General features: G+C 38.8%; 1 protein-coding gene across 1 annotated transcript in view; it reads right to left on the bottom strand.

The window, feature by feature from the left end:
• The window catches only part of LOC148079468 (uncharacterized), a 37628-nt gene extending 22839 nt beyond the window's left edge, over positions 1-14789 (bottom strand). The window contains exons 1-26 of the mRNA XM_087791041.1: positions 14655-14789; positions 10857-11489; positions 8834-8878; positions 8651-8770; positions 7262-7300; positions 7121-7174; positions 6988-7041; positions 6446-6553; positions 6311-6364; positions 6170-6223; positions 6009-6053; positions 4543-4596; positions 4433-4477; positions 4311-4364; positions 4111-4155; positions 3987-4040; positions 3192-3236; positions 3011-3064; positions 2634-2678; positions 2510-2563; positions 2202-2309; positions 2060-2113; positions 1343-1396; positions 1202-1246; positions 972-1025; positions 366-410 (exon numbers count right to left, since the gene is read on the bottom strand). Coding sequence (XP_087647167.1) covers positions 366-410; positions 972-1025; positions 1202-1246; positions 1343-1396; positions 2060-2113; positions 2202-2309; positions 2510-2563; positions 2634-2678; positions 3011-3064; positions 3192-3236; positions 3987-4040; positions 4111-4155; positions 4311-4364; positions 4433-4477; positions 4543-4596; positions 6009-6053; positions 6170-6223; positions 6311-6364; positions 6446-6553; positions 6988-7041; positions 7121-7174; positions 7262-7300; positions 8651-8770; positions 8834-8878; positions 10857-11489; positions 14655-14750 — 2112 coding nt within the window. The 5' untranslated portion in view covers positions 14751-14789. The remainder of the gene's footprint in view (positions 1-365; positions 411-971; positions 1026-1201; positions 1247-1342; positions 1397-2059; positions 2114-2201; positions 2310-2509; positions 2564-2633; positions 2679-3010; positions 3065-3191; positions 3237-3986; positions 4041-4110; positions 4156-4310; positions 4365-4432; positions 4478-4542; positions 4597-6008; positions 6054-6169; positions 6224-6310; positions 6365-6445; positions 6554-6987; positions 7042-7120; positions 7175-7261; positions 7301-8650; positions 8771-8833; positions 8879-10856; positions 11490-14654) is intronic.
• Between the last annotated feature and the right edge of the window lie 1046 nt (positions 14790-15835).

The following is a 15835-nucleotide window of genomic DNA, read 5'->3' as shown; positions in this document are numbered from 1 at the left end:
TACAGGTATGATTTGAGCCGCAGGACACATGAGATAATTTATCGTGTCAAACTTAATTTTTTGTTATTTGCTGCTACAAGTTTTCGAATGTAATCAGATCTGGTAGTTTCCATCATCTCATTGTATGAGAAAATCAGATCCCTGAGGTAAAGTCTGTGCACCTCAAATTTAATGGACTTCCATAGACGTTCAGTCTTTTTACAAAGTCTCTTTAGACTCAGGAGATCTTCAAGACTCAGGAGATCTTCATATCTACTGTGTAGCACTTTCTGTAAATCAATATTAAGGGTTTAATGTTTAATTCACACTATCCTTTATAGACACAAATGAGACTACAACTATAGAAAACAGTGAATTTATCTTACCGTCTGTCCACTAGTGCCTGCCATCCCAGTTGGACCTGATAGACCCTGAAACAAAGACAAATCCCACATCTTACAAAAACAAAAAAAGAAGATTAGAAAGCATTGTAACATGCAAATGTCTTCCTTATTTCTCTGCATTTATGAAAAGTTAAAATGGATCAAACATAAAAGAACAATGACATGTGCACTATTGATTATCATCATTATCATCATTATGATTGAATATATAATGTAGTTTTTTATCCCAGGAAAAATTAAAATTACTTATTAATAATTAGTTGTTATTTTGTACTAATTCTGGTGTCAAAAAGTCATTTTTTTATTTTAAACACTTGCTTCAATACCAAACTAAGGATAATTCATGAATGAAAGCTTTTGTTGTAAAAAAAAAACTGTCCAAATTGTTTACCAGAAAAACAAATGTAAAACGAAAAATATATATTATGGATCAAAATTAAATAGTTGATAAGTGATATATATATATATTATACATATTCAGAATCTCATCTTAATGACTTTAACATGCATTGAAACAAACAAGTCTGAACACATTATTGGTGATATTTAACACAGGCTGAGGATGGAAATATGATAGAGAATGGGAACCTGTGTACCAGGCTTTCCTTCTGGTCCAGGTCGCCCCGGCAACCCTGGCGAACCCTGCAAGAGATCGGACTTGAGAAGAAACACTTTTGAAAACAGCTTTGAATTTTAAAATGCAGCAAATATTTTACGAAGCCTTTATTGACTGTAAGTCTAAACCAGAATGTTTCAGTGATAGCGATAAATGATGAATAGAACTTAATATTTATTTCTAGATGCTCAGAAAGGTTTACCGAAGGTCCCGGCTGGCCTGTGTGGCCCCTCTGTCCAGGACGACCCTGACGGATTAAAAAAAAAACATTATTGACTTTAAATAATAATTTAAATTTAAGTAAGATTATTTCACTCATAAAAACAGGATTTTTCTATCACACCTTGTTTCCTCTGGGTCCTGGTTTTCCACTGCGTCCTTCAAAACCTCTGTTTCCCTAAAGTAAGGATAAGATCATCTGTTAGTGAGCACGACACGCACAGAGACACACACATCACACACTTTAGCATCTACACTCACAAAAACACATGGACATACACATACATACAAACACACGCACACGTGAATACTCAACTAAACTCAACTCAACTTTTTTTATAAAGAGCTTTAAAAGAAACAAGAGTCTTTACAAAGTGCTGTACAGTGCACACACTTATACACGCACACAAACATGTACATACACACAAGCACACAAACGTACAGGCAAACACAGATGTATACACAAACACAAATATAAATACACACTCATACATGCACACTTAGGTACATACACACATCTACACACACATTTACATACACCGCACACACATATATAAGGTAAGGTAAGGTAAAACTTTATTGATCCCTCAGGAGGTCTCCTTTGGGAAATTGTTTCAAAATGTTGAAATATACACACACCAACACAAACAGACACACAAAAGCACACAAACAGACACAAAAACACACATATACAAACACACAAACACACATTCACAAACAAACAAACACACACAAAAAAAAAACAACACAAAAATACTTCAGCCAATCATGTGTCTTCAGATATCCATTAAGATACGTTAACAGGTAAAACACATGATTTGAGGGCCTCTATGACACTGACCTTTGGCCCCTGGCTGCCTTGTTTTCCCTGAAGTCCGCTGTCACCTCCAGAGCCCTGAAGCAAGACGTCATTCACGTGTTAAGTCTTCACATAAACCGTTTGTAGTGTTGTCTAGCAATATTAAGAGTTGGTTAAACTGTACCTCTAGGCCTATGGGACCAGGATGACCTTTGACCCCGGAGAATCCCGGGAAGCCATCAGGGCCTCTCTCTCCCTGAGGACCTCCAATACCTGCTGCTCCCAGGATCCCCTGAGAGCGGAAAGAGTTTACTTTGATAAGAAGACGGACAACCTCGCCTAACCAACTGTCAATCATTCTTCTGGGGGGAGAGTTAAAACGCTGACACACCCTGTTATCCTTCATACTTTGAAACAATTACATGAACTCAAGAGTCGAGCAGCTTTAAAGTCTACCTCAGATTATTACACTAAGACAAAATCAGATCTTACTTTGTCTCCCTTTGATCCTTGATTCCCTTTGTCTCCGTGAAATCCTCGATTTCCCTTTTGAGGACGAAAATGTGATTTAAAACACGGACAGTTTAAGTGTTTTCAGTTTATAAACTGCATTTACCGTCACTCCAGGGAATCCTGGATGCCCTTGAATCCCTGGTGGACCCTGTTGACACAACACATGTTCAGTTAATGTTTTTAATAATCATTATTTAAATGTAAAGGCTTGACTTTAAATACATACAGTACATGTAATAACTAATAAAACGGTACAGAAGTCATATTTGTAATAACCAACATCATTCTGCAGTCAAGAATTAAGTGACCGATAAAGGGATGAAAATTACAGATCAAACCTTTTTTATTTATTTCTATTTTCCCTTTTCTAATATGTGATACTACACATTATTGACCAGTAGGTGGCAGCGTGAGGCCACAAAAACGCGCTCAATTCTCAAGTTTACCAGCGGTTGAGACCATAGTGAGTCTGGTACTTACCATGGGCCCCTCAAAGCCAGGACCACCCCTTATACCAACTGGCCCCGTTGGCCCCTGATGGAAAAGAAAATGGGTAATCACTTTCTTTATTCTTATTACAGTTTATTTAGTTAGATTTTCTTTTCTTTTTCTTTTTTTTCTAAAAGATGAAAATCAAAGCTCAATATTAACGTGTTCTTACTGCGTCTCCTTTAGGGCCGGCAGCACCGATCTCTCCTGGATGTCCCTGTTGAGATTCACAGATTCATGATGCACATCTTTCATTTCAATGAATTGAAAAGCATTAAACCATTTGGTTTAAATCTTAAAACTCATTAAGACCTCTAAGAAATCTGAGTCACTATAAATCCAAATCAAATGCTTTTTTTTAATTCTAGACAATCGCTACTAAGAAGGTAAGTAAGTAAGTAAGAAATATTTGTAGAGCGCTCTTGTAAGGCTGGATCAGATCACTGATGTAAGGAGTCTGGCCATGAATAGTTTTGAAAGTAAGAACCAGAATTTTAAAATTGATCCTGAAAAAACTGCCAGCCAGTGAAGAGTTTTAAGGATCGGAGAAATGTGAGTTCTTCTACTAGAGCCGGTCAGAATTCTCGCTGCAGAGTTTTGTATTAACTGCAGGCGAGATAGATCCTTCTTGTTTGGACACGAAAATAAACTGTTATAATAGTCTAAACAAGAAGACACAAACACATGGATAATAAGCTCCAGATCGTGTTGTGACATCATTTTCCTAACTTTTCTCAGTTGAAGGAAACAGTTTCTGGTCAGTTTTCTGCAGTGTTGAACTAGTCAAATACAACACCCAGGTTTCTCAGGCTCAGATCTAAAACATAAATATACCGTATCTTTATGAAACATCATGAATACATATGTGTTTTATTATGAGCCTGGATCAGCTTTATTCACAAGTTAAATGAATCTCTTTTTAACGTCAAATGTATTTTTTTAATTCTTTGCTGTAACAAATACTCACTTGAAGCCCTCTCAGTCCCACGGGTCCAATCTGGCCCTCAACCCCTATTGGCCCCTTTTGTCAGGACAAGAAAGCACAATAAATAATTGCATAAGAGGGTGATGCAAAGAAAATAATTACAAACCTGGGGGCCTTTGTGGCCAGTAACACCAACCGGTCCCAGTTCTCCCTAAAAGAAGAACAAAAACACGTTTTAAGATCGTCTTTACGTTCATCCGTGTCAGTAGAGTTGCATCCACGTCAATAGTTTTTACAATTTCCACCACCTCGTTTAATTTTAAGAGTCCCACAAGGATCTTATGAAATACATCGACGACATCTCACCCGTGACCCGTTAACCCCTTGAGCTCCAACAGGTCCCGTCATGCCAGGAGCTCCCTGTGACACAGACAAACATCAACACGTCAGAATTATGTCAATCATTTTCACTCAGGTTCGGTTCTTACTGTTGGCCCCGGCAGACCTGGTGGTCCGTCAAGTCCACTCTCACCCTGATGAGAGAATTCATGTAGTTAAGGGTTTATGTTGTGTTAGGTTGAAATGTCGGGGCACTTACGTCGGGACCAAATGGTCCTTCTAAACCAGGGTCACCTTTGTTCCCTCGTGGCCCCTGCAATAATGATGACATTAGACTAATATTCTGTGCAAATGACATGGAAGATACAAATAAAAGAACAGAAAAATAAGAGACATTTTAAGACGTTTATCCCACAGGAACAAAAAGATTGTGTAATGCTTGAGGGATCTCAGGTTTTCTTTAAGTGTTTTTATATCTGACTAAAGAACCTCCTAACAGTCAAACAAACTTCGACTTGGAAGTTAAACATGATTGCATCGTGGGAAAGTTTCTCACGTAGTCTAAACAAAATTTAAGTTGTGGTTCTATTACTTCTAGAGCCATTTCTAGTGCAAACCATGTGTAAGTTATTTATGATTTGAACTTATCTGATTTAGTTTACATCAATTTAAAGAACAGAAAATCACACACAAAGAAACACACACACACAAACAAACAAAAAAAGGTTAAGTTCCTTTTTAACATTGAGGTTGCATGCCACCAATCCTAGCTACTTTGGGCGAGAGGCAGGGCCTATGTGGCCCGTTGGCTGGTTGGCTCAAATGAAAGTAGATTATTGTTAATGATGATTTTAGATTAGATTAGATTAGATTAGATTATATTAGATTGGCTTTAATAATCTCCTTCTGGAAATTAGGATAAAGTGCAAAGAGATAACAATGTGCAAATATAAAGAGCATAGATCAAATGAAAGTCCTCAAAAGATACAAACATATAATAACATCCTCTCTTCACTGTGCTCCGGCCCCCAAACTAAACAGAGATATAAAGTCTAAATCTTGGCCTTGGAAGATGCTGATGTTTAAGATAAGATCAGTTACCTAAATTAGACTTCTAATAACAGTAAAACTCATCAGTGCACAGAGAAGCAGATGGAGTGCACGAATGCTCCTACCCAGATGCGTCACTAATAGACTCAGGGACTCATTCATTCCTCGTGCTATAAGTTTGTTTAATTCTGAGTTTGGGGGCAGGAGTGGAGTGAAAGTATGATTATTTCTATTCTATTGCAATTAAAAGTATGATGTGCAAAGTTTGACAAAGTGCAAATATAAAGAACATAGATCAAAGGAAATAATACAAAGAAAAGTATACATAGATTAACATTGAATAGAATACATCATCCTTTCACTCTGCTCCTGCCCCTAAACAAGCAGTGCAAAATGTAAGAAGTCTATATTTTAAGCTCGTTTGTAGTGCAAGCTCCTAGTGACTCAATTATCGGCTCTGCTGGGAGCTTCAGCTACAAACAAGACTAATTCAATTTTGTATGAACTATCTCTTTAAGACAATTAAAACCCAGCCATAAACATCTATAGTATTTTTTTGGAAACCAGAGTTCCACCAAGGAAACAACACAAGGTGAAGATACTTATTGAAACACACACATAGAAGAGTCACCTCAGTACTTCTCCAACAAATAATACAGCATAAAAGAGACTTACCGGGGGGCCTGTTGGACCAGCAGGACCTGGAGACCCGCAGGAGCCCTCGAAGTTGACAAAAGAAGAGGCTCCAGTGAATACAACTATCATTATTTTGCTCAAATTGTAACATCGTGTGCGGACGGATATAGATGAAAGAAAATCACAATAAGTATAACTACCTTCTCTCCAGGTTCACCACTTTCTCCACCTTGACCTTTGAAACCAACGTGACCCTAAATAATACAGACACAGTGAAGCTCTTCTCGTCTTTTGAAACATATTGTATCAAAGCTATGCTAAACCCTAAAAAAGCTTCTCACCTCGTCCCCTTTTTCTCCTTTGCCCCCTCGTTCTCCCCTGGACCCCCATGTACCCTAGAGTTTGATACAACATAAACATAGACTCGTCATACAACATTAAAACATGCTTGTGTGTGTTTAACTTTAAACACATGCCTGTGGTCCAGGGACACCAGGTGGCCCAAGATCTCCTTCCGCCCCATGTTCTCCATCTTTCCCAGGGGTCCCTGGCTTTCCTGGAGGACCCCTATCGCCCTGTTTCCCCTGTCAGACAGACCAGGTTTAGTGTGATGATGATGCTTCACATCACTCTTGTAATGACAAGACATCATCAGCTGCTTAAATATCTCGCAGCTGCAGCAAGTCTTAAAGTCATTTCATTAAAGCTGGGACTCAGTGGACATCTGGACGTCTCAGCAGAGAAGCCATTTATCCTGAAGACAATAACAGTGAAGCAATAATCCTATGAAGAACTGGACCCAGGAGTGTATGTATAAGCCACCTGTTACAGACTAGATACTTAAATATGTGAATAAAATAGCCACTGTAGCAGATGGGTTTTAAGTGGTGGTCATCATTTCTTTCATTATTAAAACCAAATGTGGATTTAGCCTTGAACAATCTGATATTTGATTAAAAAAAACAACTAAATATCAATTATAATTCAATTTGAACCACTCATTTCAATGCCGATTTACCATTTCCCCTGGTATGCCTGGTTGTCCACGTCCACCCGGCTCTCCAGCAGGCCCCTGAGAAAGAAACCAAAGTTTAAAATGCAAATGATTTCAGTCTCCAATATGACTTAATTGTAAATGGTTTGTTCCAAACCTGCATTCCTGGTTTGCCCACATCTCCAGGTGGTCCTTCAGGGCCTTCTTTGCTCTGCAGGCTCACAAAAAAGAACCAAGCAGCAAGTCAACAGAACTTGTAAACCAACAGAATTGTTGATCAAATTAACTGTATACTTACAGGCCAACCAGCTTGAAGCATCTGGTAAAAGTTTGATCGCTGCAAGATCGATGAAACATTAAAAACATGAAGCTAAATTTGTTTTTTTCTATACAAACTTCAGTGATTTTCTTTTTATAAATAAGTTACTTTTGTCAAAACCGTGTATTCAGCTAGACCAGCACCAACATCATTGTCTAGATCAAGCGTCTTAAACTTTATTTGCTGGGGGTTACATTATCTGTAACTTACAAATTATGAAGAAAATAGATCAAAATGTGGATGTAAACTTTTTTAATAAAGGTCTGTTTGTCGGATTTTGGCCCATTTTAATTCCAATTGAATGTGTTTTTTCTTGGAAAAAAAAAAGTTTGATTTAAACTAGCTGCAAGTTTGAGACTCCTGCTTTAGGGTGGTGACCCTTCTTGTTTCTCAAAGACCTCACATCAAGCACATACACAAATTCCCTGGTGAAAAAGAGCAAAGCCGGAGGTGGGTCAATCTGTCTGAGGACCTACTGCTATCCTTCTACAGATGCTCTGTAGTGCGTCCCAACCCATGTCATCTTGATGCAGTGCAGTAGCTGCAGGAAATGCTCTGGACAGAGTCAGGAAGTGTCGTACAGCAACCCAAGAGTACAATTCATTTCATGTGGTATCCAAAATCGCACACGTCTGCACTTAATATTTTGAGTATACAAGTACAAAATGTAGTTAGTTTTGCGCACTCAATATGTGCGCTCAAACGGCCAGAAAAATGAGAGTGGGTTGATGGACACTTTCCACCCTTAACAGCCGCCATCTTAGTGACGTAGATGATGCTACACCTAGAGCTACGTCGCTCTAGCGACGGAAGCTATGTCACTACTTTTCAAATGGTGGCGATGGCAAAGAACGAGGTTAAAAAACATATACTGTACATATACAGGTACATTTTCAGCCAGGAGGATGAGGATGAGGACACATCTTGAGAAAACACTAATTATACAACAAAACCACACAACGACATTAATGATAAACACAACTCAATAACTTTTTTTCGATTGGTAAAAAGTGCTGTAAAGTGTCTGCAATAAGGTTCCAACGGCTGGTTGCAATCAGTGTTAAAAAGTAGTAGAAGCGGGAGTAATTTCTGGTAAGTGTGTAGCAGAGTTTGATTTGAGACAGTACTACCCTCAAGAAATTTCAGCACTGCACAGGTAATACACAGTCTTATAAGTACACTGTAAACAGAAGTGTGCGATTTGAGACACAGCATTGGTCAATCCATCTACAACATGAACACCAAGAGCATCACCAGAGATGCCTCTTAAATCGATGCTATCAAGCGTCTGATACGAAGCAAGAAAATAAGAGTAGACTAAGTCGAAAATGCTTAACCAATCAGCATCTGGGAATTATTTTACTATACCTGGAAGGCTACCCACTCCTCCAACGTGTTCTTCCATAGGTAAAGGTATGGTAATCCTGGAGGTCCAGGGGGTCCCTGTTCCCCTCTTTTTCCTGGCCTTCCTTCAGGACCAATTGTCCCCTAAAATGCAATAATAGAAAATAAGCTCATAATAATGCAAGTTCATTTTGTGATGGTACTCACCTTGTCGCCCTTAAAACCTGGCAGGCCATTGTCACCATCCCAGCCCTGGAAGAGACACAAACCTTGAACTATGACACGAAAAGAGTGAAAACAAGAGTCTAGAGTGTTATCCCCTCCCATGGGCGTACACCGAAATTTCGGGTCAAAATGGACTATACATAATACAGGAGCCACTGCATACTGTATGTATTTCCACTGGATATATATTTCTGGAGGCCAGGGAGGTCGTTCACCTTTGAACCCAGAGTCAACACAAAAGATACCACAAACACATTTTATTTCGGCCATCAGGTCGCCTGGACCCAGAGGCTGCATGAGGGCTAACAAAAGTACAAGGATGTCATTGACATAGACCCCAGAACAGGCTTGGCACCCCATGGAAAAAAAGACCTGTGTGAAAGGTACCGTGGTAGACCCCAGTGTGCCTTGACCCTGAGATAAGACATTGGCTTGAACCAGGGCAGCTCTTTATCAATTCCTCTGATTCTTCTGCACCCTCACACTATGACAGGTAAGGACAGAGGTGCTACATTCTGATCTATTGTGAGTCACATCAGATAAAAGGATCTGCAAATGCAAAAACTAAACCAAAAGTAGCGTTCACAACCAAGCAAGGTTGTGAACCTTGCTTGGTTTCCTGAGAAAAGAAAGACAAGGCCTTTTTGGCACATACATCGTAGATAAGCAGGAAAGATTTGTCCCGACATGAAAACAAATAAAAAGAGACTCGACTGGTTGTAACATGCACGATTGAATGCTTTACAAATCCGACTTGTTTATAAATAGAGTGCTGGGTGAGAAGCAGCAGGATCAGAAATAATAGAAACTCTAATAACTTCAACTTCGTTTTCTTGGTAAGAAAACTGGAAAACGTGGCCGATTAACACTTAAGTCAGCGACTTAATAACGCTGTCAGCTGAAGCAGACAGAAGAAAAGATCATTGTTTTGAGGTACAATGACTCGGTTTGAGGCAACACAACCGTTTTCTTCTTATTGCTACATCTGTCTTGAATCAGAGCATAAGAAACAAACCGATGGAATTAATAGAAGACATTTTTTGACAACACTCGATCTGTTACAGTTTTGCCTACAACACAGACTCAAGCCAAGACATTACAGTGTTGAGCAAGTATTAGATCAAGACCAGGGACCTTGTGTACAAAGAAGTCTGTGCATCTTCTACTAAATACGGTCGGATACTCAAATCCAGAAAATGATGCACGTACAAAAATATTACGATATATGAATCTGCATGTGCACACAAATACATGCACTTGTCCGTGTTCGAGAAGATGGTCTGAGCTTCATATGAATGTGTGGCACGAAAAACACGTGAATTATTATTACATTTATGAAATTAAACTGTTTAGGTTACAAATTACAAATGAACTTTAGCTGCTTTCATTCTGCAGCTCCACTTTGATCAAACGTGATGTTGTTTCACAAGAACGTCTGTGACTCTAGTGAAGAAAGACTTGAAGCATCAGATGCCGATCATTTTGTTCGTTATATTATAAAAACAAGCTGATAATTCCTTTACTTTTTTATCAGAATAGCGTAAAGTCGGGGATTAAAATATTCAGTATAAAGCAATCGATGTTGTCTTAATAAATTGAGATCATCAGTTTTGTGAATGGGAACATATTCATATGTTTGTGAATAATTTAATATCCACTCATGTAACTACAAACACTTTTGTTTGTGTGTTAATTTTTGATCAATCAACGTGACTAGTGAGGCTGACATGGATCTGAGCAGCTGATCCGTACGTACGCGACCTACAAAAATGTCGGGAAGTCCCACCTTTTTAACACTATTTTCTATATTGATACATATGGACTTTGACGTGGAAAAGTAGGTCTGCACGTTCTTTTTACGTATGACCCCTAAGTACACGAGGCCCCTGGCTCTTATTTTCAAAACCACAGGCACACGATATCTTAATATGTATCTAAGTTGCATATCGTAGAGCTGTCTTCTTCAAAGAACCATTAGAGATACAGGAAATCCATGAGAACTCACCTCGGGACCCGGGGGACCCATCCTTCCTGGCGGTCCACTTTTAAGACGATACGTTTTGCCATCAGAACCAAGAACCAAGTCGCCATCCTTGTAAATGACATTCCCTCTTCCTGGAAGCTCTTGGTGAAATTGACCATTCTGCTCAGCAGAACCATCTCCATGAGTTGTCAGAATTTCATTGGCCCTCTCCTCTTTGTCGATGCGTAAAGATGGATTGGTCTTTGGGAGATTCGGTCCTGTTAAAGAAGAAGAAGAGTTCGACCCCGACTCCGTGGACACATTTGGCCGTGGGGAAATCTCCAAAAATGGTTTCTTGCTAATCATCCCAGTATCCAAGTCTACGATGCTGTCAGACGGTTTTCCCGGGAAGGTCACCGAAGTCCTTCCACCCGAGGCCTTTTTATCCGTCGTGATGTTCTCGTCCAAATCCTTTGAAGGCGCTTCAGGTTTCCCCTTCGGTCCGTGACGAGCCGGTTTCCAGGGAGGGTTGACTTGACCCGGGAAGTGAAAGGAAGGATCCAGCAAGTCTGTGTCTTCGTCCACAATCAGAACTTTACGGCTCGAGCCTTTACGGTCGTGACTTGAGACAATGGTTCCGTCTCCACGGGTAGGTCCTGGCTGTAGAAAAGGATTCTGGAAGAACAGAAGAATATTTTAATATTTTTAGTAGTTTGTCTTGGTCCAAAGATAACAGCAAAGACTTTGTTACAACAATTCAATTATTTCCGACATATAATTCATGTTACTTCATACACTTTATGAGATTTGTCGTACCTTTGTGCCAAAATTCCACACCGGGATTGGGAAACGATCAATTACATTTGTGATTATAGTCGTTGTTATCATATCTTTGAACGACCGTATTGTGCCAACAGCACGATTACGATGTCATCGCCTCAGTAAAGCGGAATTAACAAGTCGAAACAAGACTGGAACGTGTGTTTGATCAGAGCGTGTGTGTCTGTTTATGTATCCTAGCAACGCGGATCTGCTGATATTAATCTGGATTAAAAGGGAAATCAAATACATTATTTATGTTTCTATCTAGGATTTGAGTATTTATTCATGATTTTCTTACCTGACTATCTGACTGACTAATAGACAACAAATCAAATCATCTGTAGAAATACAGTTTCTATGGAGACAGTATTTTATCTGGAGCTTTTTTTTTTTGTCCGTCAAACTTTAATAACTTTTTAAGTTAATTTTCTATTTTGACAAGCATTGATCACAAACTGTTCAAAGTTGAAGAAAGAAAAAGTACCATCTGGAAAAAAAAAAATTTTTTTTATTCTGTAAATAATGGGGATAAAAGACGACATGTTGACACGCACACCTGCAGTACGTGACCGGTCAGAACTATTAGTCTTCTCAGAAGTGAAGTGTGCGCAGCTGACGGATCATCAATTATGAGAAATCAACTCCGGCCTTCTCCGCCTGACAAGTGCTGCGGGCAGCGACGCTATCATCGCTCTGACACTCACGAACACTCACGGGGATCACTTTCCCCTCGACGAAAAGGGCAAATCAAATGGCGAGGTCTGTAAATCTAACGACGACACAGGTATGCAGGCGCCATCGGACTGGCTGAGACAAGCAGGTGATTTTAACCTGGAAAAATGTGAAATGGTTGCAACATCGTGCAAAATATAAGGGTCTGAGTTAACATTTTTTTTGGAGTAACAATAAAAGTGAATGTTGTGGGTAAAGGTCAGGGCAAGGGCGGGGTTAGGTTAGGGTCACAGACAGACCATGTTTAGAAAGAAAACAGTAAAGAATTTTTTTCTTCGGCCTTGGAAAGAAAAAAGCAAAAAAAATCCTGTAATAATCCCTTAAATATCAATTGATGTATTAAGTAAGTAAGTAAGTAAGTATTTTTATTTATATAGCGCTTTTCCAGACAAGGGTCACAAAGCGCTTAAACAATCAAAACAAAATTCATAAAGTTAAACTTTAAAGATCAAGATAAAACTGATAACACAACAGGAGTTCCAGAAAATCAAGGAAAAGCCTGAACAAATAGAAAGGTCTTAAGATGTTTCTTAAAGGAGTCAGTAGATCCATCAAGCGCAAAGAGAGAGGAAGATCGTTCCAAAGCATAGGAGCAACAGCCTGAAAAGATTTCTCTCCTCTGGTCCTGAACCGTGTGCGTGGAACCATAAGTAGATTCTGATCCACAGACCTCAGAGCCCGAGCTGGGGTGTAAGGCTGGATCAGATCGGTGATGTAAGGAGGAGCCTGACCATGAATAGATCTGAAAGTAAGAACCAGAATTTTAAAGTTGATCCTGAATGAAACTGGAAGCCAGTGAAGAGTTTTAAGGATCGGAGAAATGTGAGTTCTTCTACTAGAGCGGGTAAGAATTCTCGCTGCAGAGTTTTGTATCAACTGCAGGCGAGACAGATCCTTCTTGTTAAGACATGAAAACAAACTGTTACAATAGTCCAGGCAAGAAGACACAAACGCATGGATTACAAGCTCCAGATCATGTTCAGACAACATTTTCCTAAGTTTAGAGATTTTTCTCAGTTGAAGGAAACAGTTTCTGGTCAGTATTCTACAGTGTTGCCATAGATACATGTCTTTATCAAATACAACACCCAGGTTTCTCAGGCTCAGTTTGACAGAGTGACCTAAGTCACTCAAGTACTGACTCAACCCTGGAATCTTATCATCAGGAGCAATCACCAGAGTTTCAGTTTTGTCCACATTTAGCTGTAGAGTGTTTTCACTCAGCCATTGTTTGATTTGTATTGTATTAGCGTATGAGATGGATTAAAATGGAAAGAAGAATCAGAATTTTCCTTCTAAGAAGACGAGAAGTCGCGTGACTTTTTCAGCTGTTCGTGGCATTAATACCATCATGCATCAGGATTTTTAATTCCTTCATGACCACCCATGGTTTCACATGCAGCCACAGTTTTTCTGGATCAAAGCATGTTCCAAATCTCTCCGGTGGTCCTTTGATATAGGATCGTGAAATAAGCAGAGGTTACGAACTGCTCAACACAAACAATATGCACACTTGTTTTAAAAAAAAAAGAAAAAAAGTCAGAGACACACATTGTATATCTGGTTGATTTTTACAATGATATATTTACCTTTTGGAACATTTATTGAACGCTACATTTTTTCAAACTATACATTTATTGATGCTTCTTGTAGTTTTACAATAATTGACCTTTTTCTTCTTCACACAAACCAACATACAACAAAGTTATAATAGACAGTAGTAACAGTGATAAATATCTATTTAATATTATTGTTAGGACTATTATTGTGACTTTCTTTGTTGTATGTTGATTGTACTGAACAGACAGAAAACAAAAATGAAATAAAAAATTTAAGTGGAATATTAACTTCAAGGAGGAATCATTTATTTTACCTATATTTTGCTTTTTCCAGTTTATTACTATGGAAAAAACATCTTGTTTTTTTCTTGAAACCAAATATGTGTGTACTACAGTGATGACCCCAAAGGGCTAAATATCATCAGCTGAAAGTAACAATTAATCCACCCGTCACAAACATCTGTATTGTTTCTATATGTTTCTGTTGCCATTTGAGGCAGATTACACATGTGAAGAATCATTATAAATATTTATAGATCTTTTCCTAAAGTCAATATTGCCTCATGAACTGTGAAAGTTAAAGCAAACCATTCCTTGTAGTGAATTCTGTAAAGAAATTGATATTTTATTTACGATGAATTGCACCATAAGATTGATAAACACGATCACTAATCTAAAAAAAACCAACAACATTTAACCATCCGCACAGTCTAAATGTTACCAGTACCTTGGCCTTTTTCCTCCTCTGACCTTGCACATGCTGACCGACCAGACCCAGCATCACAAATCCAAGGAGCAGATACCATCCGACATGGTTGATCATGACTGCGGGAGACACAGCAGGTCTGTCTGCGATCCAGCTCCGCTCACATCAGAGACTACACCAGACTGACTCGGCTTCAGGCAGACACACCCACATGCACTCGCTGCTAACCTTTATGAAACCCAGGACCTACTAGCTTTATAGAAGGAAGCCGTTAATCCAATGTAATAAACTTGACTGACTTCATATTATGTATCTCGAGTAAAAAATAAACAATTAAATTTTACTTACAAGGGTAAATTTAGCACTTTTACACTGGGATGTTAAAACCAAAGAGGCTTGAAGTTTCTGAAGTTTTATTATAGAAAATGTCAAAAAGGTTTATGAACAACAAGTAAAAACATTTGGTATAGCTGCAAGCAAAACACCTGGCGAGATCCTGCTCAGTTGAAACGGCTGATAATTGAAATTGTCTGTAGGTATGAGAGCATCTGTGAATGGTTGTCTGTCTATGACTGATGTCCTGTCCAGGGTGTCCCCTGCCTCTCGCCCTATCATACTGGGATAGGCTCCAGTCTCCCATCAACTCTAACCCTGGGATAAAGCGGTAGCAAATGAATGAATGAATGACATGTGTATATATATATTTATTTATTTATTTACAATTTTAACATTGTTTGTTCATTTTGGTGTTGCAATTAAATATCCGGCTGCTAGATGGCAGCAGTCATTACGTCCTCGGCAGCTGTTGGCGATGACTGAGTACAAGAGGATAGTATACAGCCGACTCCGGACACACTGATGTGTGGACATATTTTGGCTTTGAGTTCTATTAATTCAACCTAAAAAAAGAGAACAATCGCAAGACTTTACCAAGATTCAGTGTCCCCCAAAAATCGTTCAGAAACTAATGTGGAAGTGTAATCATATATATTGTACCATGAGTTGAATATATTGTATCAAATTGTATTGTGAGATTAGTGTTGTCAAAACAGCCCTAATGATCATCATGTGAACTAAACCAGAAACACATTTGGCAATAATTCAAAATATTAAGAAATTGTCTTCAAAGAAATGCGAAAGAATATATTGATAGTCACTGATTTAAATAAGGTAGAGGTGAGATTAATTTCTAGCAGAACCAA

Source organism: Callionymus lyra, chromosome 5 (assembly GCF_982586985.1).
Source record: "Callionymus lyra chromosome 5, fCalLyr1.hap1.1, whole genome shotgun sequence".
Lineage (NCBI taxonomy): Eukaryota > Metazoa > Chordata > Actinopteri > Syngnathiformes > Callionymidae > Callionymus > Callionymus lyra.
This window is presented reverse-complemented; position numbering and strand designations above follow the sequence as displayed.